General features: G+C 39.5%; 1 protein-coding gene across 6 annotated transcripts in view; it reads right to left on the reverse strand.

The window, feature by feature from the left end:
* atp2b1a (ATPase plasma membrane Ca2+ transporting 1a) overlaps positions 1 to 24,515 on the reverse strand; it is a 31,983-nt gene that overhangs the window by 2,252 nt on the left and 5,216 nt on the right. For 4 of the 6 annotated variants that reach the window (XM_065289672.2, XM_065289670.2, XM_065289671.2 and 1 more), the window contains exons 2-21: positions 23,259 to 23,679; positions 17,573 to 17,770; positions 17,216 to 17,473; positions 16,907 to 17,032; positions 14,815 to 14,970; positions 14,411 to 14,449; positions 13,081 to 13,236; positions 11,807 to 12,021; positions 11,318 to 11,560; positions 10,233 to 10,474; positions 9,484 to 9,721; positions 9,053 to 9,232; positions 8,883 to 8,970; positions 8,697 to 8,803; positions 7,381 to 7,572; positions 6,378 to 6,591; positions 5,532 to 5,743; positions 5,348 to 5,455; positions 5,017 to 5,205; positions 4,636 to 4,722 (exon numbers count right to left, since the gene is read on the reverse strand). In XM_065289672.2, coding sequence (XP_065145744.1) covers positions 4,636 to 4,722; positions 5,017 to 5,205; positions 5,348 to 5,455; positions 5,532 to 5,743; positions 6,378 to 6,591; positions 7,381 to 7,572; positions 8,697 to 8,803; positions 8,883 to 8,970; positions 9,053 to 9,232; positions 9,484 to 9,721; positions 10,233 to 10,474; positions 11,318 to 11,560; positions 11,807 to 12,021; positions 13,081 to 13,236; positions 14,411 to 14,449; positions 14,815 to 14,970; positions 16,907 to 17,032; positions 17,216 to 17,473; positions 17,573 to 17,770; positions 23,259 to 23,451 — 3,441 coding nt within the window. In that variant the 5' untranslated portion in view covers positions 23,452 to 23,679. Of the gene's footprint in view, positions 1 to 4,556; positions 4,723 to 5,016; positions 5,206 to 5,347; positions 5,456 to 5,531; positions 5,744 to 6,377; positions 6,592 to 7,380; positions 7,573 to 8,696; positions 8,804 to 8,882; positions 8,971 to 9,052; positions 9,233 to 9,483; positions 9,722 to 10,232; positions 10,475 to 11,317; positions 11,561 to 11,806; positions 12,022 to 13,080; positions 13,237 to 14,410; positions 14,450 to 14,814; positions 14,971 to 16,906; positions 17,033 to 17,215; positions 17,474 to 17,572; positions 17,771 to 23,258; positions 23,680 to 24,515 lie in introns of all 6 variants that reach the window. The other 2 variants (XM_065289675.2, XM_065289674.2) reach the window with 2 other exon arrangements.

Raw genomic sequence — 24,515 nt, forward strand, 5'->3', positions numbered from 1 at the left:
AGTGAGGGAGAGAGAAATTGAAAGAGAGAGAGGGACAGTGAAAGATAAATTGACAGGAAGAGTGACAGAGAGAAATTTAAAAAAGAGATGGAGAGTGAAAAAGAAATTGAAAAAGAGATGGAAAAAGAGAGAAATTCAAAGAAAGAGATTGAGAAAAAGAGGGAGAGAGAAATTGAAAAACAGATGGAGAGAAAAATAGAGAAATTGAAAAAAGAGATTGAGAAAGAGTGATTCAAAGAAAGAGAGGGAGAGAGAAGTTGAAAAACAGATGGAGAGAGAAATAGAGAAATTAAAAGAAAGAGATTGAGAAAGAGAGATTCAAAGAAAGAAAGGGGGAGAGAAGTTGAAAAACAGATGGAGAGAGAAATAGAGAAATTGAAAAAAAGGATTGACAAAGAGTGGGAGAGAAATTGAAAAACAGATGGAGAGAGAAATAGAGAAATTGAAAAAAGAGATTGAGAAAGAGATATTCAAAGAAAGAGAGGGAGAAAGAAATTAAAAGAAAAAGAGGGAGAGAAGGAGAGAGAAATTAAAAGAAAGAGAGGGAGAGAGAGAGAGAGAGATTCAAAGAAAGAGAGGGGGAGAGAAGTTGAAAAACAGATGGAGAGAGAAATAGAGAAATCGAAAAAAGAGATTGAGAAAGAGATATTCAAAGAAAGAGAGGGAGAAAGAAATTAAAAGAAAAAGAGGGAGAGAAGGAGAGAGAAATTAAAAGAAAGAGAGGGAGAGAGAAATTGAAAGAAAGAGAGGGAGAGAGAAATTGAAAAACAGATGGAGAGAGAAATAGAGAAATTGAAAGAGAGATTCAAAGAAAGTGAGGGAGAGAGAAATTGAAAGAAAAAGAGGGAGAGAAAAAGAGAGAAATTGACAGAAAGAGGGATAGAGAAATTAAAAGAAAGAGATGGAAAGAGAGATTTAACAAAAGAGAGGGGGAGAGAAAGGGAGAAATTGAAAGAAAGAGTTGGAGAGAGAGATTCAAAGAAATAGAAGGAAAGAGAAATTGACAGAAAGAGACGGAGTGGGAGATTGAAAGAAATAAAAGGAGAGAGAAGTTAAAAGAAAGAGTTGGAGAGAGAGATTCAAAGAAAGAGGGTCAGAGAAAAAGAGATTGGGAGAGAAATAGAGAAATTGAAAAAAGAGAGGGAGAGAGAAATTGAAAGAATTAAAAAAGGGAGAGTGAAAGAGACTAATTGAAAGAAAAAGAGGGAGAGAGAAATTAAAAGAAAGAGATGGAAAGAGAGATTGAAAGAAAGAGAGGGGGAGAGAGAGAGAAAATTAAAGAAAGAGAGGGAGAGAGATTGAAAGAAAAAGGAGAGAGAAATATAGAAATTGAAAGAAATAGGCTGAAAGAAAGTAAGAGAGAAAGCGAGAGCGGGAGAGATCTAGAGAAAGCAAGAGTTAAAGAAAGCGAGAGAAAGAGGGAGAGAGAGAAAACGAGAGAGGAGGAGGAGCGCATGAGAGAGAGAGAGAGAGGGAGCAAGACTCTGGTAATGGTGAGTACATTTGTGTTACAGTGAGCTTATCCTCTGATTGAGAGACAGAAATCCTTTATTCTTTCTGGATTTAAATAAGTACAAATTCAGGAATAACTATCCAAAGAAATGTTCAAGAACTTAGAGGCATCATCTCACTTGGATATCAGAAACTCCCAAAGCAAATTAATCATAAAAACATCAGAGAAAGAGAGAGAACGAGAGGCATAAAGATAACGAGAAAGAGAGACAGAAAAGAGATATTAAGGGCCAAAATAAGCCCAGAGGACACAGCTCAACACAAAAGGTTAATATTTCTGGGCATGCTTGTATTGAGGGGAGGGATCGATCACTGATTATGTTATGTGAAGAACACGTGAAACTTTGAGCAGCCAAGCAAGTGTAAGCTCACCAGCACAAATAAATTCACAAACAATCTAAAGAGGCTGAACCCATGCAGAGCAGCGCTACCTTATGTTTAACAGAGGTAAACCTTTGAGTATAGCCCATGACACATTTCACTGAATCTATGAAGGAATATGTGGCAGACAGTGTTATAGCGTTTTCAGCCAGTTTCATTTTGCATTTCATTAGCATAAAAAGACGAAAATGAAGTCGACACCTCCAAAACCGAATACAAAGCGTCCTAAAGAGAGAAAAAGTTGTTTATTTGACCGTAAAGGGTGTCTGGCAGGACCTGGTGAGAGAATTTGTTAGAATTAGGCTAAGTAGCGCAGACAGCTGATGGACAAACAGAAATTGTGTGATTGTGCGCGAGACGGCACTTCGTCTGACTTCCTGTAAAACACAGAGGAAAGACAGACAAAAGAAGAGAAATAAATAAAAGCTTGCATTTACAGTAGTAAAAAGAGAAAGTGCCAGGGTTCCCAATTCAAATGTCAAATTCCCTAACTTTTCCCTGATTAAAAAGCTGGACACCCACTGATCTATATACAGGGTTCCCACACCTCATTTAACTTCAAATTCAAGGACTTTCCAGGTCCAATACCCTCAAATTCAAGGACTAAATGAGGGGACACATTTCAAGTGAGAGCAAGGTTACATCGTGTTACCTTTTAAGATACATTGTTACAGTTCTATTTCGAGGGAACTCGCACTGCGGTGACACTTTGGGGACGCCTCCAGGGGTAAGTGCGTCTGAATGTGTATATCAAATTCAACCAATGGTGAGGCTAAACGACAAAGACAGGGTGACGCGGGAGCCAGGAAGTATATCGCTATTTGAAATATTGCCTAAGATGGCGTTACAGGGATGCAGGAAGTATGGCAAGGGTGACACAGTGTCTCGTTCCCTTCTTAGGGAAGTTTTCATGTGTCAAATACAACTATGCAAAAAAGCATTGTGGTATGAATCAACATTCGCATACAGAAGATGTAAGCAATTTAAGCGAACATTTTAGCATGTGTGCTTAAAAAGTCTAGAATTTTATGATATTATCCTACACTACTTGCATAAAATAGATTCCAGCACTTTTAATGACCTGTATCTATGTATTCCCCCAGATTCACAAACTTTCAAGGATTTCTAGGACCCGTGGTAACCCTGTATATAAATGACTGTATTGCACATAGAACACTTAACGTAACAGCGTGAGGTGAAGCCAGTGCAGAGTTCAGGCGGCCATCTTGGTATTCCCAACCGGCAGAGGGCGTCATTGACTTACATTTAAAATCATGATCTAAATTCACCCGGTTTACAGCGTATCAGTCACACAAGGTACATTTTTAGGATATGTGTACGTAATTTTTTTTTAATTCTGGTGTTATTTGCAATGTTTATGTTTAAATCAGCCAGGATAAGGGATTTACAAAGAAACATTAAGGTGAGTGTGTCTACTGCATTCTGTTAATGACACGCATATAAAGAAAGTTTTTTAACATTCAGCTACACGGTCAGCGTTATTTCTCTGAATAAGTCTAGGTAACTTGTAAAGATAACATAATTACAAAACCAGCAAATTATTGCATGCACATATGGTACAAAGCATGATTATTTATTTAGATTTCAGAATGAGCACGTTTGTCATTAATACTAAATATGCTGCGGCTGTCTGCTGATCTGATACTGAAATAAAGATGAATGTATAATAACTGTTAAAAAGCAAAATGTACAACTTTTAGTAAATAACTATGTACATGCTTAGGATGTTCGCGTTGTAATAATGTACAGGGAGACTTCAGGTATAAAACCAAAGACTAGTGATGTTTTATCATTAAAATCTGATAACGTCCATTGATTTAATAGAAGGTTTGGGCATCCAACATGGCAGCGTGGTGGCTTCACAATTTTGACGTCATGTGCAATCCAGTCATTTATATAGATCAGGGTGTACACCGTAAAATTATAAAAATGAAGCTTCAAATGCGTGAAATGAATTAACAGTGCCAAAAAACAGCTGTTTAAATTGTAGTCAGCGAGAGCTTGAACCTGAAAATGGTATTCCTTACATTACAAGTTAACAAGCAGATTACATTTTCATAAATGAAAACTAATATTTAAAGCAACAAACAAAAATCCCTGATATTCCAAGACTTGGACAAAAAATCCCAAATGTAAGGAAAAGCAATTTCAAAATTCCATGATAATCCAGAAATCTCATGACCCCTGGAGTGCCTAAAGTAGTACCACACAAAGAAAGATGTTAATTCAGTGAATGATCAAAAACTGTTGACACCCACGAAAGACGACAAACAGGAGAGAAAGATTACAACTTTGAGAAGTTTATAAAGTGGCAATCCAAAATACTTACCTCTATTTCACAGTGCTAATGGCAACCCATCAATGTGCTCATGGGCGTATACTCAAAACATTTACGAATCGCCGCTGCAGACACACACTAGATGTTATTCATCGATGAGAACCAGCCAAAGCCATCAAACAGAACACAGACACATATACCTCGACCCTAAGAGACAGAGGCTCGGAATATACAGCCGTCACATTGAAAAGCGATGCGAAAGATATTTCGGTAAGAGAGATAGAAGGACATTAGAAGAAGAATGAGGACCGTTAGGCGAGTGGAGGAAATGTTAATTGTCATGCACTAAGAAACACGCACTCACACCCGACAGCGGCAGAAGCGCAGTTGAAGGCGGTAGCAGGAGGTAAGGCTACATGTGTAGGGCTAGAAACATTGGTTACATCGTGCTGTTGGCTGGAGCTGGAGGGCTGGCGCCTGACGGCCCCCTGCAAGGAAATTCCGCTCTGGAACGCACTCACTACATCCATCTGGAAGGAATCAGAGAGTGTGATAGGCCCAGAGAACGCACAGGAGAGAAAAAGACAGAGCATCAGATGAAAGCAAGAAAGGAGAGGTGATACAGGGAGAAGGGCACCCATATAAAAGACAGGGATAGATAGCAGCCGAGAGCAAAGGCACTGAATTAAGAACAAACCTCCCTGACATGACTTTTGTCATCATAATGCTTTAAAACCCTTCGATTGATATACGAGTGCTAATACAAATCGCAATCCGTTTGGGCTTCTGGACTGTAAAGTCGTGGTGGTTTAAGAAGAGATTACCTGAGTCTGAATGCGATTGAGGCCTCTGAACCAGAGGATCTGTCCTCTGCGGAGCTCTCGCTCTGCGTAATCGATTTCATCCTGGTCCTCCATTTCCTCCAGCTCTTCATCTGGGATTTCATCCTTCTGCGTTCCGTGCCCTGCTGCCTTCAAGAACTTCAGCCGGCTTGTGGGGATAGAGGAGATGACCTGAACGAGAGAACGTGTTGATACTTAATAGCTATAAAAAAAATAAATGTGTATCATGGCATCCTTTCGTAGTGCAGAAATGGAGAACACGGCCACAAGGGGGCACTGCTTTATTACTACTGAAGAGCAATACACAGCTCACCTGTCCCCAGAGTAGACACCCGAAGCCCAAGAAGGTGCACCATAGCCACTGTTCAATGTTAAGCCCGACGCAGCTGAACGGCTTTCCTCCAAACTGCACAATCACAATCTGAAGCAAGAAAAAAAAGTTCATAACACAGCTCTTCAGGTCTTCTGGTGAGCAGAGTGATTTATGGACTATATACCTGAATAACAAATGTCCCAAAGACGATGCTACAGAAGATAAGATTGTTAAAAATGCCTTCGAAGACATTCCGTTCTCCGTGGATCTTTCGAGCATTGATTTCGTTAAACAGCTGCATCATCACAAATGTGTTGAATACGATGGTGTAGTGCTCGGAAGGGGCGGCGTGAAGAGGAGCATTGCGTCCACTGTCTATGTCGAATATCTTCTCGCCTGTAACAAAAACAACACAGCGCTAAAATAAGATCCTTTCAGTTTTGTTTTCTGATCTCGGCGCAAGATGTATTTAGCCCATCATGTCAAAATATGTTTTTAGCACATCATGTAAACCTCATGTGCATCACGTGTCACGTCAAAATAGCAGGTGCATCGAAGGGGTTTATGAAAAAAGTGACACTTGTGTTTGACAGATACTTGCTTAATCTTATATGTAATCTGCATTTACCGGTAATTTAATGTCTTGCGAGTATTTTGTGAACATGAGCGTCTCTTTTATCATAAACCCTATGACGCGAGTGCAGCAGGCACGCATGATGCACATGGTTCACGTGACGCAACAAACGCACATTTTGACATGACGAGCAAAACACGACACTCCGAACAAGAAAGTTGAAAACTGTTACATATACTTCACACAAGCGTAGCCATGTCCCCAGTTGCCATGGGAACGTTATGAAGTGATGTGATTATTTGACTTGAACATCATTGAAAAGCTGCAAACAGTTTTTGCAAGTTCCCGCAATTTTTAAAAAAAAAATGTGCTGCAAGATCAAGGATTTTTGCCCGCAACAATCACAAAAAAAAAAAACTTTGTCTGGAAGGACTGATCTAATCTGCTCAACCTTACCGGCAAAGAGTAGAGTGAAGATGATGATGAGCTGGTAGATGGCATGACCCAATATGTTCTTCATCATCGTTCTCGAGATGAGGGGCTTATTTCGGCCGTAAGGCTTTCTCAGCAAAAGAGATTCGGTGGGGGGTTCGGTGGCCAAGGCCAAAGAGGCAAATGTATCCATAATTAGATTCACCCATAACATCTGTACTGCTTTCAAAGGAGAGTCCTGGGAGAGTGAAAAAAACAGGAAATGATCAGTATGACATCATGCTTTACTTTACTGCCACGACCATGATGTTCAAAACACATTCATTTCTATAATTATTGTTAACCTTCAGCAGCTGATAAAATAAGTGCCAAGGCTATAGATAGTGACATCCGCATTATTTTTATATCATACTTCTGCAGCTAGTCATGAGAGGGCCCAGATGGCATCTGTGATTGCTTTTGCATTTTAGCTGAAAGCAAAATCAAATTTGGTAAAAAGATTAAGCCAACACATTTTCTGCGGAAACCTATGGCTGCGCGCTCCGCGTGGGCTTGCTCATAAGCTGCACACAAAATAAGCAGAACACGCTTCAATGGCACATCCGGCCATTTATTGTCATCAATGCAAAGTGCCAACGTAATCCTCCCATTCATTATGCGATAATAGGGGATCTCAAGCGCAATCACCCAGGCTATCGTTCCATTTAACAGACGAGAGCTGGTTCAGACTGGTGTTCTGCCAGTGGACAGCGGTACCAGACCCCATGCTGACTGCCCGTGAGTCTTCCTGCCTCAGACTAACAATTTCCAATCACTTCACACAGGATGGGCAGCAATCAGCTGCTCCCATCAGCCAGCGTGGTGCATCTGTAAAAAGCACGATCCCTTGAGAAAATCTGGGCTATATAGCTTAACAGCTCGGATGGTGAGTCAGCCCTCTCCCCCCGGACTTGACCGTGTTTCACGTCAGAATGGTGGAATAGATTTTTCAACCATGTGCTAAAATGTTTTCTGTGCAAACTGGTACCTGTGTGATGCAAGCTCCGGTAAAGGCCACGATCACAGCCACCACGTTTACGGTAAGCTGAAACTGGAGGAATTTGGAAATGCTGTCGTACACGTTCCTCCCCCACATGACGGCCTTGACGATGCTGCTGAAATTGTCGTCAGTGAGGATGATGTCTGAGGCTTCTTTAGCCACGTCTGTTCCAGCGATGCCCTGCATATCAAAAAAGAAGAAAAATATTAAAAACAAAACTAATACCCGAAAATAACCCACAAAAATAAGGCTGAATGTGATTTTTTAAGTATGAATTTTTTCAAAGTTATGCAGAAATCATAGTGGGTCTCATTTACTAAGCACATGTATTTATGTGTGTACAGACATTTTTATGAACAAATCAAGACATTTCTTCTAAATGTACAAAAAATTACTTTTAACTAATACCACACGTACACGTACACAAAAATCACATATGCTATAATTAAATACTAGGGTATTGTATAATAATGTTGATATATAAAATGTACTTGATATTGCACCACGGGCCTGTTAAATGCTTCGTTCTGATTGGATGCAAGATGTTCCACAAATGTTGATTATTTTTCTGTAAAACTCACATCTGACTTGTCAAATATCTTATAATAATCATCAGAGCAATGTTTGTGGTAACTGTGGAATAAACTAAATAAGTGACTCCGGTCCTTTGTATTATTTAAAAATAATGCACGCTTTGCGTCGTCCCATATTACCACCTTGGGTGTGCATTATTTTCCAATAATTCAACGGCCTGTCATCAATTATTCCTCACATATATATATTATATTATTTTCTATATTATATATTTTATTAGGATTATTATTATTTATTATTATTATTATTTTAATATACAGTATATTATACATTCTCATATATGCTATATTTTTTTCTACAAATAAAAAAGATGCGCACATATGTTCGTCAAAAATGCAAAGCAAAACAAAACTTTGCAGATAATAAATATAATTATGGATTTCTTTTCGAGGTCTTTGGCTTCGGTGACAAACTGCTCTAAAATTATCTGTGGACCAGCCCTGTGATGCAAAAAGCCCTTTTATGGAGCTGGTTTGGTATTTTATGCAAATTGCCAACCTCATGCATGCGGCCGTTCACTCCAAATTCCCTAACGTAAGAACAAGTAGAACAACAAATTCATGTGCGTAGGCACATGTTGTGAATTAGGCGGAAAGTTTTAATGAGAAGTTCCAAATTTGGCAAATATTTCTGTTACTGAACATTTGAGATTGACAATCATTAGAAACTATGTGGAAGCCGATGCGGAAGATTTTCATCCATGCACGTACCATGGCAAAACCAACATCTGCCTTTTTTAAGGCGGGGCCATCGTTTGTGCCATCCCCTGTTACCGCCACAACCTGCCTCTGCTCCACGACAGTGCTGTCAATTATACCTAGAGAAGAGACGTACGATGTGTCAAAATAACTACTTTCTACATTGACTTTATCATTCAGGAGTGAATCTCTGAGTACCTTTAACTAGTGTATGTTTGTCTGTAGGTGAAGATCTTGCCAGGACCCGGAGTTTAGGCCATATCTTGTCAATCCGCTCCTGTTCGATCTGAAAAGAGGGTAGACATTATGAGCTTCAGTGTTTGCTTTTGCGTGGGTGGGCTTAGTTGGTAAACGGTCGTGGCTCTCACCTCTCCCTTTTCATTACGGATCCGACGGTTGAACTCTTTGCCCTCCAAGCAGAGGAAATCATCCCCAGGCAGCAGAATGCCACACTTAGTTGCTATAGCGCGGGCAGTGTTCAGGTTGTCCCCGGTGACCATGCGTACCGTAATTCCAGCACGCTGGCACTTCTTAATGGCATCGGGGACCTGACCAAGATAAAAGATAAAGCGTGACCGAAGAGAGAGAGAGAAAGAGAGACATAGTAAGGTAATACCAGCGTTTTTTATGAGTAGTGTTTAACTGTTTGATGTGTAAAGAAACTACTGTAGGTTTAACTGGCAAGTGAAACAAAACGCTAAATGAACAAAAAATCCTTAATTGTTAATGCAAAGGTATTTTTTGCCAAAAAATGTCTATTTTTAAGTCTAGATGGTACCAAAGTGGCCAGGGCTTGTACCTCTGGTCTGACTGGGTCCTCAATGCCCACCACACAAATACACGTTAGCCTAGTAAGAATTTCAGTCTCATTTTCCCAATTGGGTTCTCCTTCCGAGGCGGGAAAGTCCCTGTAAGCAAGGCAGATGGTCCTCAAACCCTCAGAAGCCATGGGTTCGATCACTCTCTTCACCATGTCATCTCTATCCCTGGGACGAAAAATCTTTGCCTCACCGGTTGCTGTTAGGATTTTGAAACACCTGGATCAGGAAAAAAAGGGTAAGGCTCAGGTAAGGCTCAGCTGAACTCAACCACAGCAAAAAAAGCCATTTGAGTAATTTCTATCAGTAACACAGCTTGGCAACTTTGGAGGGGCAAGGGAAAGATTTGATCTGACGATCGATTTGCTGATAAAACCCTCTTTAAAAAAGCATTTGAATAAGAGTATACTATGGCCTGTTTTAACACAAGGCTAAGCTTAAGCCAGGACTAGGCCTTAGTTAAATTAAGCATTGTTAATAAACATGCCTTAGAAAAAGACGTTACTGGTGTGTATCTTGAAACAAATCAAAATGGCACTGGCTTTTTTTCTTAAATCTGTCAGTGAAAGTTATTTTCAGTTGAGACAGCTCAAACCATCTTAGTCTAGGATTAGGTTTAATTATTGTCTGTGAAACCAGGGGTAAGTGTTAGTTTTAATCTTATTCATGATGGTGTCCAGTTGTTTTTATTAAGATCTAAATTGGATTTTTATGATCGTGGAAGGCATACTTTCTCAGCAGAATTTCTGAGGCTCCTTTGCTGAATAGCCGAAAGCTGCCGTCAGCGTTCTTTAGCACGGTGCCCATGGATTTCCTGACGGAGTTGAAGGTGTAGACTTTGTAAAGCTTCTCTTCTGGGATTTCATTGCGGATTGGTTGATAGTCCTTTTTCAGATCCAAAACAAAGCTCAGCAAGGCACATTCGGTTTTGTTGCCCACCTGACGTTGTAGGCCTCCCTCCTTTTCAGGGGGCTGAAAGATTTAAGAAAGCAACACAATAAAATGTGATGACCTTATCAAAAAAAAAAAATCTTATATAAGATTTTTTTGAAGGATATTTAGAAAAGTAGTTTATTTAGAAGCATTTTAAAATTCAGTCATTGCATGAGCTCACGAAATCTATCAGAATGGTTATTTAAATAATTTTATTCGGACATCTACTTCGAAGTTAACCTAGAGCTGTTATTGTGTTTCATACGTGCTATGTGAAGCTTTTGAGACTTAATGTACTTAAAGGAATATTCCACTTTCATAAATAAAATTCAGATAATTTACTCACTTCGATGTCATCCAAGATGTTTATGTCTTTCTTTGTTCAGTTGAGAAGAATTTTTTTTTTTTTTTGAAGAAAACATTCCAGGATTTTTCTCCATATAATGAACATATAGGGGTGCTGCTGGCACGCTAGTCGAAACAAGAAGTTGTGGGGGTTTTTTTTGGCAAAAATGACACTCGTTTCGCTATATAAATCCCTTATGCCTTGGTTGGGTTCGTTTAGAGCCAATTGAATCTGCATTGAAACTGTAAACCGTTGAGGTCCACTATATGGAGAAAAATCCTGGAATGTTTTCTTTAAAAACTTTTTCAACTGAACAAAAAAAGACAAGCATCTTGGATTATGAAAGTAAAGTAATCCTTTAAATAGTACTTAATATGACAAGACAGTCATAACATTTTTTTATTTTTTTTAAATATTAATAATATTTTTACGAATATGAAAAACCCTTTGTTTCGCATGCACATATGGAGGGGCTTGTGTTAGGACGTGGATTCCATGCTGCTTTGTGATTGTTTTACGCTTTGTTGGAGACTCACCATGATTTTGGTGGTATAACCGCAGTTGACACTGATGCCCAGTATGAGCACGTCCATTATGCTGGCAGGAATGACATCGGGCTCGGGGACCTTCCTGTAGTGCTTGTCAGCGATAAAAACCTGTACAACCCTCATTCGGTTCATGGTCAAAGTACCCGTCTTATCGGAACAGATGGCTGTTGCATTGCCCATGGTTTCACAGGCATCGAGATGCCTCACCAAATTATTATCCTTCATCATTTTCTGAAAAAAAAAGTACCAAAGTAAATAATTAAAAATAACTCATTTATGATGTAAACAGATTAGACAACGAAAAAAAATCAACGAATCCCAATTAAAAAGCAGAAGTTCAGAAAGGTAATATTACTGTAATAGCTACAGTGACGCTGGACACATCTATATACAATCATTAACATGTTTTTATCTACCATAGTCTAAAGAAGGCTACTGTCACACCCTTTAAATCAGTTAAAAAGGACAGGTACGTACCTTTACGGAATAAGCCAGCGAGATGGTTACAGCCAGAGGAAGTCCCTCAGGGACAGCCACCACCAGCACAGTCACACCGATGATAAAGAACTTAACGAAGAACTGGATGTAGATGGGTGTGCACTCCGCCCTCCAAGGAAAATTCCGGACCCAGAATGTGTCCACCACAAACAGCACCACCAAAATGATCACGGTGACAGCTGACATTATCAAACCTGCACAAAGACACGTATACAGACAGAAGTTTTTTCAAGTTATATGTGTGCAGCAACATCAGTATGATTGGGAATCAAGAACCTGTTTTTATTAAGGATGCATGTATATACAAATTACACTAGTTAAATTAAGTGATAAAACATCAATTTTATTCCGAAATGCAGAATAACAGGTTGCTGCATAACAGACAGGTAACTCATGCAGCGAGAATTAATGTCATCTTCAGATTCCCACCTCCAATTGCGGATGTCGCGAGTAAATTATCTTTTCATACCAGATTCATACCAGAGTCCTGCATGCAGGCGGATACCCAATGGGTGAACTGCTAATATTTGATGAACTGGGTGGAATAATATTAACGTGTCATTGAGGTGCAGATTAATCAATATTCATGGGTGGTTTGCGGATCTAAAACCCAAAGACCATTCGGTCTCAATTCCGTACACGCTGATAGGCAGCTGATTTGTGTTCACGGTATTCAGAGACCCGCGATCGTGGATGCATCTTATGATACAACAGTATTTGACAAATTGACACTATTCATATACATACGGTTATAACATTAGATACTTTGGCTGGTGGTGTATAAGTCTTAACGTTTAATAAAACGTTCTTTGATTGGATGTTTAAAGCGCGTTCTACATAGTCCATGAAAATGTTGATGTTATTGTATGTTTACTAAATGTGTGTCAAACTCAAAATCTGATTGGTTAAAGAAACACCTTCTTGCAATTAATTTTAAGCTCAGGAACCAGCATTGGTGATTCTGAAGGTCTCAAGGCAGATTTCCTTGACCCTAGCAATACATGGGGGCTGATATATTATTGGATAAAAGCATAAAAGCAGCAGAGAAGACACTGACTGTCCACCACTGGTTAAATGCTATAATATTTTATTATCTAATTTTTTTGTACCTTAAATGTACATTACTGAGAAGTAAATCTGAATCAATGAATCAGGACTCATCTATTTACCAATGTAAACCTTAGGGCTTAGCTACAGGTACTGAAAGTAAACCCACAAAACCTAGGTGCACGGCTAGCATTTTACCCGCTTACCTGCTTTGCCGATTTGGACCGCTAATTTGGTCAGTTTCCCTTGCAAAACTGATTTCTCCTTCTTTGGCAAGCTGCTTTTTTTCTTCTCTTCACCCTCTGCCCCTTCATCGCTGTTTAGAGGCTGCATCTCCATTGCGGCTCCATCTTGGGCTTTAGCTGCACAGAGAGAGAACAGAACGAGAAAAATGAGGACAGCGAATGTGCCGTAAGGACTCTGTGCTGTACATCACTGTGATTTTCCCCTCGATGTGCCACATGAAGCATTTCCTAATTAAATTGTGGTTCCTTCATGTGACAAATATAATTAAGTGAGAAGAAAAATTCATTATAACAGTAATTATAAATCAGGGGTAATTTCATTATGTGGTCAGAGAAATAAAACGTTCCAATAACTTAAGTGCCACATTTATACCCATCACGCAAAGTAACCTAGGAGACACAAAAACCACACAGGCATCCCGCTGACATACAGCCTCACACACACACACATACAGTCATCCTGATCTACAATGCATCACTTAGTGCTATCGGCCATAAAAAAAGACATGCAGAAACTTAGCCTGATCTCTGGGCAAGCATTCAGCATGCTGAAAGTACAGCCTGCCAATATAACAACACACAGGCAAAGAATGGAGCATGCCTTCAATCATTCAGACACAGCGGGACGTCTCTATCCATCGCTCCTGTGGTTGTTTTACCGAAGCGTGTCGCAGTCAGCCTGTGCACGGGATTTAATGGCCGTGTGATGTGAGGTAATGCAAGTGTGTTCAAACTAGCAGGGGGTAAGGGGAGGCGCGGGGGTGAATGTTCTACCGTGGCATGTTTTGTGCTCTACTCGCAGGGCCATAATCCTAGTCTGGTGGATTAGAGCTCATTTCTGGCAGGGCGATCTGTGGCCAGGGCTTCAAAAAGCACACACATGATAGTAAGGGGCTAGAGAGCTTGTCTGTATGTGGTGGACTCTGCCCTGCTTGGCTAAGTGATGTTAGATAATAAAAGGTTAAAAGAAAAACAGGTGCGGATCACTGGCCGGCTTAAAGCTACAATGGGAGTATCCAAAATAACCAGCATGACCGGATACATCAACACCTGTTCAGATCAACTTGACACTAAAAACCAGGCAGGAATGCAAATGGGTACCAGGGTAAACCACTTTACCACATCAGTTTTTCTCAACACTACAGACATGTGAGACTCAATAGTGTGGATAAGCTTTAAAAAGATAAAGCACTGATGGGTCAAGGCGATGGTTTTAATGCAGGATGTAGGAGGGTAACCTGCTAAGCCGATATGCTGTTCATTATGCCATTAAGTCAATAGGGTTGCTCACCTTTTTTTCTGTTCTCAACAGAGCCATCCTGCTTTTTATCTGTAGAAAGAGAGCAGAAGAGTCGTCACATAAATAATGCTCCCTAATTTATTCATTATATTAACTATTGTGCAAGAGACAGTTCTGCAGCACATATTTAAAAATATTTCCAATTATGTAAAAGTCAAAAGTCAAAAAAGGCCCTTTAAATATTTATGCGGGTATTAACAGATGTGTGCCCCAACCTCACGAGGCTTGCAAATCCAACGCTGCGATCGGACCACAAACACGCAAAATTGCAATGAGAAGTTTAAATAAATAAAAAATCAGGAAGGGGCCAACACTTTATAGTCTCAAACGGCTATGGTTGGTCTGTTTTAGTTTCTAAGACAGGCAAAACGACTATAAATAATACTGGCAATTACTTTTCTTTTCCTTCTTTTTCTCTTTTTTCTTTTCTTTATCCTCATCCTCCTCTTCATCTTCTCCCGCACCCAATAACGTGTAGATAATTCCAGATTGGGAATTTACTCCGACAGCAGTGACCAGCATTTTTCCAGAACCCTCCATGACATGAGTTCCTGCACAGAGAGATGTGAAGTAAGCATTCATTAGTCTAAGGTTCTGATTTAACCCATTGTTAACATTCGTTTCAGGCTACCCCGTCACAAGTCTTTAGGAAACCCGTTTACATCTGGTAAGAGTCTCGTGTGTGGTCATTTCTTTTTGTGCGCTATTTTACGTATGGGCGGTTCCCCAGACAGGGTTTAGATTAAGCCAGGACTAGGCCTCAAGTTATATTAGGACATTTATGTCGTTTTTTCAAACATACTTTGCACAAAAACAATACAGGTGTGCATCAACAAAAAAAAGTGCACTGATATATTTTAAGATCAGTTAAGACAGCTCAAACAAGCATTTTAGTCTTGGACTAGACCCGAGACCTGTCCGGGAAACCACCCAAAGTCTTGTGTTAGCATAATTGTTGAGAGGTAAGTAGGCATTGTCGACGGGATACATCTGGCTGGACAACCATGTTTGCTACAAATGCTACTCTGTCACATGCGTTTGGCCACCTTCGTATGTGGTTTAATTATTAGATCTCAAAACATTTACGCCTGTATACAGCAAAGTCCATTTGTCATAGGATCATCCATTGTGGATGTTAATAGCAGCTATTAATAAAGTCGGTCTTTGAATTACCTCTGTGCTTAACATTGCACATTGCTTTTTAGGTCCGTTTTTAGATCTATGAGCACCATCACAGTATTTCTGTTATTGTGCCTTAAAATAAAAACAGAAGTGAGTGGCCATTTTTCTGCTGGGGCTTTTGAAGGCAGACCCCCATCATTGGCTTCCAAAGTGTTCCACAATCGTGTAAGCATTGTAGGAGGGTAATCTATGAAAAACATCAAGAAAAGGTTTGTGCTGGGGTAGACTCAGCGTGCTGGAGAAGTGCCCACTCAGGCTCACAAATCCCCCCTCATCTCCTCTGGGATGGCACACAGCAATGTCATTCTATCAGCGGATCAACGGGCTTTCATAAAATGGGATTAGCTGACGATGTGCAATAGGCTCGCTTATAGGGAGCAAGAGAGTAAAGTTGGAAATTTCTATAGTTTAGTTCTTAGGCAGAGGAGGTAAATTGAAAATTTGAAAAATTGAAAACTTAAATTGAAACTGTTCAATCAGTAAATAATAAAGCCATTATTATCATTACATTATGCGCTTTGTATGCATTTTGATCAGTTAAAGTAATTTAAATCTTTAAAAATGCATCTAGAGGCAGATGATGCCAATAATGTCATCTCAGTTTCACTTTTTTCACACATTCACTGTATGATGTAACAAAAAACGAATAGCCTATTATTAAATTTTGAATAGAAAATTACAAAAAAAAATTACTCTCTTACCTCTTGACAATTTATTTGGCCTTTATTATATGATATGAAAAACAAAGGGCTTCATAAACCTAACATGAAAGCATGCGGTTGGCTTATCAGTAGCGCGGAAATACAGTATTGCGGTTACCGCGACAGCCTTAGCATAAGCTGCTTTTTAATACAACAAAAGCACGCTTTTCAGTAAATAAAGTCTGTTCTGTACCAAAAGTTACCAAAATGTGCTATATTACCAGTAGTAATCTTCTTCCATAAGATGTATAAACAACCTTTTTATGTAGTAATGCTTATTTGTCCTTCTCAGAGCTAGGCAAGTGTAAAGAGAATTTGAAAGCATTCTCCAAAAATTATCTTTTTGTGTTCAACTGAAGAAAATACATCTCCACGTGTTTTCTTTATCAGACTCAATGGATTCTGCCGACAAGCCGGTATTTCTGAATGACCTGAGGCCAGGATTAAGCAGATTTAAAGCGAAAGTATTTGATAAACAGATAATACGTTCCGAGAGCATTCGGTTAATATCATTATCTCATTTTTGACAGAGGTGGCATTTAGTGGCTTTTGCAACTGAGCTCCTCATTTAATAAACCATAAAGTATATTTTTTATTGTCCTACCTGACAGCAGCATTGGATCTTTCTGCAGCGTTTTTTTCACATGATCACACTCTCCGGTTAAAGCGCTCTCATCAATTTTTAAGTCATTGCCCTGGATGAGAACGCCATCAGCAGGCAGGAGGTCACCTGGCAGAGAAAGCATCCAATTACAATACTGTCTGTAGAGTTAACTAAGTAAAGGTATTAAGTAATAATCACTCAACAAAAAAAAAGCTTTGGCCAGCATTAAGCATGGATAGCAAAAATCAAGACTGTTACATTACCTTGGCAACAAATTATTTTGTCATCTCTATAAGAACGTAAACTTACCATAGTTTATTTGCGCAACGTCCCCAACAACGATCTCGGCCACAGGGATCTGAATAACTTGCGCGCCGCGAACCACCGTAAACTTTTGTTCTTGTTCAATTCTGCTCTGCAAGCCGCGGAACTGCTTTTCTTTACTCCAATCGTTAAAGGCCGTTACGAGCACCACACAAACAACAGACAGGAGGATAGCTGCTCCTTCTATCCACCCGGCCTCTGCTTCTCCTTCATCGTGCGCTCCTCCTTTTGCCTCCCCGCAGTCTGCACCCACACATACAAACAAAGATACACAATAAAACTCAGCTACACATAAATGTAGAATAATAAAATATGCATGAAGGGAAAAAACAGGATGCTTACCTATTCCTTCTGTGTTCGGAGGTTTATAAAAAGAAAGGCCTAAAGAAACTATTGCTGCCACTTCCAAAATGATCAGCGTTACATCCTGTAATGCTTCCCACACTAACTGCAGAAATGTTTTTGGCTTTTTAGGAGGTATGAAATTTTGCCCAAATGCTGCTTTTCTCTTTTCAATATCTGAGGGCTGCCCACTCAATCCTGGAGGAAAAAAAACAGGGGGGAAAGGTACATTAATTATTAAAGTAAATAATGCACATGGCCTCTTCTCCTAAACACATGTTAAGCTTAAGAAGTTTCAACAAGATGGGAGTATTACAAGCAAAGGCATTTGGGTCCTTGTAAATTCTTTATGCTACATTAACAACATTTTATTTAAATCTTGGTTCATAAAGAAATAGTATAACAGAAAAGTGTAATGATTACATCACATTACACATCACCAAATCAATACAAAGTGACTTACAGGCATTGAACCCATGACCTTTGCTGTGCTAATACACAATACTTCACCAGGTGAACTACAGAAGCACTTAGATGTTCTGTATTAATCTAATCAAGAGCTATTATTACAGCTAATCTACAGCAGTTCAGCAGTAAAAATATCCACATTATAAGTCTTAAACAGATTTGTAACTGTATGAAAACAAATCTAACGTGGATAGCACAAAACCACAAGTCTGCGTTGACATGCAAGCTCCATTATAAACTGTCATTCTCAGGTATCATTCAAATGCACCGGTTAAACAGCACGTCTTGGCTTGCTGATTTGCATAACTCTCTTATTCAAAGCAGGTATTCAAAGAGGTCATGGTGTGTGTGTTCAGTTCATTTACGTTTACCACATGCCAAGAGAAAAAAAAGGTGTACAACATGTGGTAAATGTGGGCTCGTGTGAGCTTTGTGAATGAAAAAGTGTATTGCACATGATCATCTAGTGTCTGGGATCCAGAATGAATGAGTACGTGTGAGTGAGCAGGACGGCCTTACTGCCAGACCAGAGAGCAGACTGGTCAGCAGAGAGCCTATTGTCATGACAACAGCCTTTACATTACTCAGCAAAGCAGTGCGCAGCTTTAAATCCGAATGGTTTCTTTGAATATTAACGCTTAATATGTTTCTGGTATTGGACTACACAATATTTCGCTGTGCTGACTTAAACATAGACTGTGCTGTCAAGCTTTTTGCTGTTATTTATTTAACAGCTATCTTCATCCAAATTAAATTACAGTGCATTAACCTTCATTCGGAAGCATCACTGCCAATTGCACATGGGAATTTTCAATAACGCTTCCAAAAACATGAATAAAATGTGTATCTAAGCTGTATGCTGGTATTGAACTGTGTTTCTCAAATAATGTAAAATTATATATAATAGAAGTAGGTTCATAAATTCGATTCAAATTTCGATTCAATCTGATATTGATTTGTTAACAAAATTGTATCAAAATATTAAAGACCTGTTTTGCATCTTTCCTTAAATATTTAAATGTGCAAGGCCTAAAACACGTGCAAATGATAACATTTTGTGCCAGTGCCGCACTGCCAAGTTTGGTCAAGTTACAGTTCTGGTAAGTGGCCCGAGCATAGTTCATGCTCGCCCCAGGCAATTGGGCACTCCTTATTGTCGAGCCTTATTGGACTCACACTATCCAAACCAAAGCGTGACCCAGCGCGATTGTACCTCCTCCCTACTCCCCCAGCTGCATGCACTCTGTACTTTTATCGATCCGAGCCCGGGCGTGCTTTCGTCATTAGGATGTGATTGTTTTGAACAAAGCATGAAGCGCTCTCATGAACACTGGAACTAATCGTAATGTGAAGTCTGTGTTTTTATTCAGAGAGTCATTTGGTGCGTGATGACACGCAGCCCTCTCACATGCCATCATATCGCTTAGTTGATCTGTTACATGTGCAGCTCAGACATTCACGTTAGTGGGTTTACTAAGTATTTGGACTATTTCGGTGTGCATGGAAAATTTTACATTTTCAACTCCATGATTGTAATGCTATAATTTTGAGCATAAAGTAAACCCAGCTGACCTGAATCATGAATTAACCAGAGGTACTACTTAATCAATAAAACATCATAGCCAAATTGTGCTACAATACGACACTGTTGTGTCAGTGCAGTAAAATCAAGGCTGTGTATTGTGGAAACTGAGGCTGAGGATTATACCCTCTCTCCGCTCAAAAAGTGGGCTTTGAAGGAGATGAGTCAGGTCTTACGCCTCGGTCAAAAATGCATTTATGCTTCAATGAATATTTCAATCCAGTTCACCATATATAAGCATCATTAAGGGAAGATTAAAGTCAACATGATACTAAAAAAATCTAGGAATCATTAAAGCAGACTAAACGCATCAAAACAAGAGATTTCGACAGCTTATTAGTCATATATGGATGCTACAGTTTTTTACCAAGTGCTGATGAACCACTGATGATTGCTCCATATGCCAATGTGTCTTAGACCTAAAACTAGTGTTTGCTCGTCCTGCCTACCTCCATCTGAGACTAAGGGCAATAAAAACAGTAGCCTCTATGGAAAAGAGAATGTTGTTTTCACCAATCTCAATGTCATCAATCCACAAAAGAAACCAGGTGAGAGACTAACAGAAAATTCAACACATTTAACACGCTAGAGAATTCAAAAAACAACAAGGTGGGCTTAGTATATCTTATTAACACAGACACCAGCAGCATCGAGGTCCAGGTATTCATCAGGTGCGCCTGCATTAAAATCATTCCTGCATGTACAAGTGACCCAAACAATGTCATCCATACAATGCTGTTTCAATTAAAACAAAAGTGCTTTAAAGCACTGAACACAGATCACTGCTTCAAGATGTAGAAAACTGTCTTCTGTCCTAATATGAATCGTTCCTCTACTTTATTACATTGCACAGTTCACAAATGTTGACTGCTCAATACTTATAATTTGAGGAAGCTTTCAGTGGTCTATGGTAATATTAGTCAGCAGAAAAACTTTAGGGGTGGTTTTCCAAACAGGGCTTATCCTAAAATGCATGTTTGAGCTGCCTCAATTTAAAAAACATCTTGCACTGACATAGCTTAACATAACATCAATGCCATTGTATTATTCTCAAGATGCACACCAGTATTGTTTTTTGTAAGATTTGTTTGTAAAAACGACTTAAATGTCCTAATAACTAAGGGTTTAGATTAATCTAGGATTAGGCCTGTCCGGGAAACCACTCATAAGAGTTGCTGTGCTTGGAATAAGAAATGGTCTATTTACTAATTAGTAATCCCTTTTAAATTGTCAAAAGCTCTTTTAATCTTGAATGACTGCTTAACTTTCTATGGCAAAGTGATCTGATTAAGCTATAAAATGTGTCATAACAGCTGGGCTGCCTGCCAGGGGACGGGGCAAGCTAAACTCACGAATCACCGTAGGGCTCTGTTCTCGGTTGGCTACACGGTGTGTGAACAAAGAGGTTTCCAGCGTGACCAAGTGTAGGGCGATACTAACCAAAGTGAGATTGTCCTACAGTCAAACAGCAAAATCGACAATGTACAATAGCATTGGGGGGCTGGGACAATAGCTTCATTATTTATTTGCCTTTTTACTTATTTGGCAAGAGTCACAACCGCACCTTCTTAAACATGATGCCATTAATCAGAGCATATCATTGATGCCCGGGCACGCTGTAAATTACTAGCGTGCCAGGTAACGGGAACAACTCACTTAATGGTTTTAAAACGCGGCGGGCATTATAACCTCTCTAATGCGGTGTGCATTACATGCTCAATCGTTAAGGGAAAAGCCCTTCAGCTCTATCACGTGAGGAAAAGTATACAATGCGCGTTGGTGTTGGAAGTGCAGGTTATGCGGGAATGTTAATGTAAAAGTATGATGATGATGATAATAGCATAATAATTATTTAAAGAATTAATTGGCAAACAAGCCATCTATCGTCATGAAGGTTAATGCTATCAGTGATGTCAGACTATCGTCAATAGATGTTAGTGTCGTCTATCGGCACAACCCTAGTGTGACCCCATTATTCGAGTGTCAAAATATACATTTCCAGTGACGCTGTAGTTTCCACTGACACCATAACAAAGGTATAGCTCTGTGCTACAGACAACACAGTAAGCCTCTGTTTCAATCACTCACGATTTCATCACCTGCTAATAAAAGTCAGACCTTGCAAAGGCAGGTGACATTACATACAAACACACCGTGCACATCGTATGACTGGATTTTCTCGCTGTCAGGACTGAAAGATCAATTTCAGTACTGTGCCACACGTAATTTGTAATAGGTCTCATGCAGAGTGGGTACTGTTTGAAAAGCACCCCTGCATAACATTAACAATGTTAACAATTAGTGATTCTTGCTATTTGTCGCAACAGGATGTACTTTTTTTATCTCATAGACTATAATTAACAATAGACCAGAACATCACAGAGACATCTTTTGAGCTTAGCCAGCAAGCGACCACCCAGAATGCCATAGCATGGGATGGCAGGCAGCAATGATTGTACAGGCAAGCAGCCAAGTAAAATGTAGTTTAGTCAGTTCTTTAGCATTAGGTATGGGAACTCCAAAATTGACATTTTCCAAAATTCAGGTGATGACTATAAAATTGTCCCCTTTGTGATAGGTCATGATGCAGTATAACTACTAAATACTTTTTGCTACAAAACAAGCAGGCATACTAGATAGTTGACTGCTGTATTGTCAAAAAAAAAACATCCAATCGATACAATGAAAGGCTGGTCTGCGATCCTGATGTTCACAATCGAGTGAGACAGTTGTCGCTCACAGAGCCTGCGGAAAACTGCTATGGACGTGGTGCCGTTTTAATCTGGGATAAAACTAAAAAAAAATCCCTTCCCCCCCAGAGTTCAATCGAGGTCAGGCCGGCGATTAAACCTAATGTCTACAGAGAGGTAATAAACCAATGGTGCTGCAGCTGTGGGTTACACATGGACACTGACTATGCACTTTTCTCTATCTTAGGCAATGGACTATAGACCTGCTCACACACCCATTCCAACGACAGAAAGAGAAAAAGAGGAACAGACCAACACAGAAAAACGTAAACAAGAGATGGAGAAACAATGAAAAAGTAAGACAGATGGAATAAAAAAGGTCTAAATTAAGCTATTATAAGATCTGTAAAGTTCCTGCAGTAACCACAGTTCCACAAATTATAAGACGGGACAGTAAGTGCCAATGTGTTTGACATATATCAAAAAAATGCTTAATGTCATACACAGTGACAATGGACACAGGCTATATTTAGAAGATACTTTTTGACTTCTTATTTTCTTTAGCTAGCTTGAAGAAAAATAAAACACTAGCATACGAAAACCAGAATATTATCCACTACTGAGAACCCTATGTAGCAAAGCTCCTGAACAATCACAACAACAATGCGTCTGCTAAATGACTAAATGTAATGATCTCCCCAACAGACCTTCATCAAAATTAAGTGCAGCAAGAAGCCATGCAACTGTAAGTGGACCGCTTCCTACCACTAAAAGCAACTACTGATCTGAATGAGACACCACAATGCTGATTAAAATAATCCTCGGTGGGCGGGTTTCCTAAATTAAACCTCCTCAATGTGTGTTTGCCCTCAACAACTGAAGCAAAAACAAATAAATAACATAATTTCTGCAAAGCAAAGTCAAGAGGGAGATAATGATTATGTACCATCTACGGGCGACGTTTTCAGTCTGCTGCAAATTCCTTTAACGTCCCCGTAAGAATCTTCGATTTTTTGTATTGCATCAGCCCCCCGCAGTTCCATGAGAGTGCACAAGTCTTTAACCGTGCAGCCAAACTCTCCATCGTGATTGGGCTCGGCCACAGAGTTCTTCACCCCGCTGTACGAGTTGTTAGCCATGTCTCCTGGCTACACTGTGTCAGCAAGGGTGGAAAATGGCGTCCCAAAAGGAGAGCTATATCCTCAAGAGACCGATGCCAGTAGTTCCCATAAACAGCTGACGTCCTTCAGAGGAGGAGGAGGAGGATGCCCGACTGCAGGTGGCAGGACTGGGATAACTCACAGGCCATTCCCTTTAGCCCGTGGTGTCGCTTTCATGGTGACTGGAACAAATCAGTCCAAGGAGATCTGGAAAAAAGAAAGAAACGTAAAATAAATTATTATGAAATGTATTCACAAATACAAAGCTCAACTTAGGGCTACACAATATATTGTTTAGCATTGACATCGCAATGCGTGCATCTGCAATATAAGCACCATTTTAGACCCCTTTGACAGTGGTACATTATATTTAAAAAATTCCAGACAGCAGACGGGAAGCACAGATGTCTCTGTGAGAAATTAGTGACTGAGCTATACAAAAAGTGCAAGGCAGAAGTAAATTCCTCTTAAACTGAGCTTTTATAAGTCATCTGGTAAAGTCATCCAGCAGTTCTAATATTGCAATATAAATGGCAGGTAAACATAACATCGCAAGCTCAACTACACAATAGGGGTGTAGTGTACACAATGAAGGTAGAATTTAGTGTTTACCTTATTATTACGTAAATTTAATAACACAAAACACTAAGTTTAGCCAACTCTCCACCAGGCCTGGAAATAGTGAATAGGAATTCCAAGTCACTGGCTGAGTTTCAAGGTGACATGCTACCCACATCTACAGACAGAACTATGCAAGCTTTTTTTGAGAAGTAGCGTGGGAAACGACCTTATGACTCAAGCTTTTTATTCAACAATATACATGGAGGTTTGAGAGCCATTTAAAAATACTCTTCATTTGGAAACTCATGGTATATAACAGAAGAACTCAAAGGAGTAAAAGACATTTCACTGCCCGACTACACCATTCACCAGTTTTTAGTCAGTTCACTACAGTGTGTAAATGTATTGAACACAAAACACAAAATGTATGTGTAACTGTTAATTTTACATAAAAGTTTAACAGTACGGTCTCATTAAAAACA

This window comes from Paramisgurnus dabryanus, chromosome 1 (genome assembly GCF_030506205.2).
Source record: "Paramisgurnus dabryanus chromosome 1, PD_genome_1.1, whole genome shotgun sequence".
Lineage (NCBI taxonomy): Eukaryota > Metazoa > Chordata > Actinopteri > Cypriniformes > Cobitidae > Paramisgurnus > Paramisgurnus dabryanus.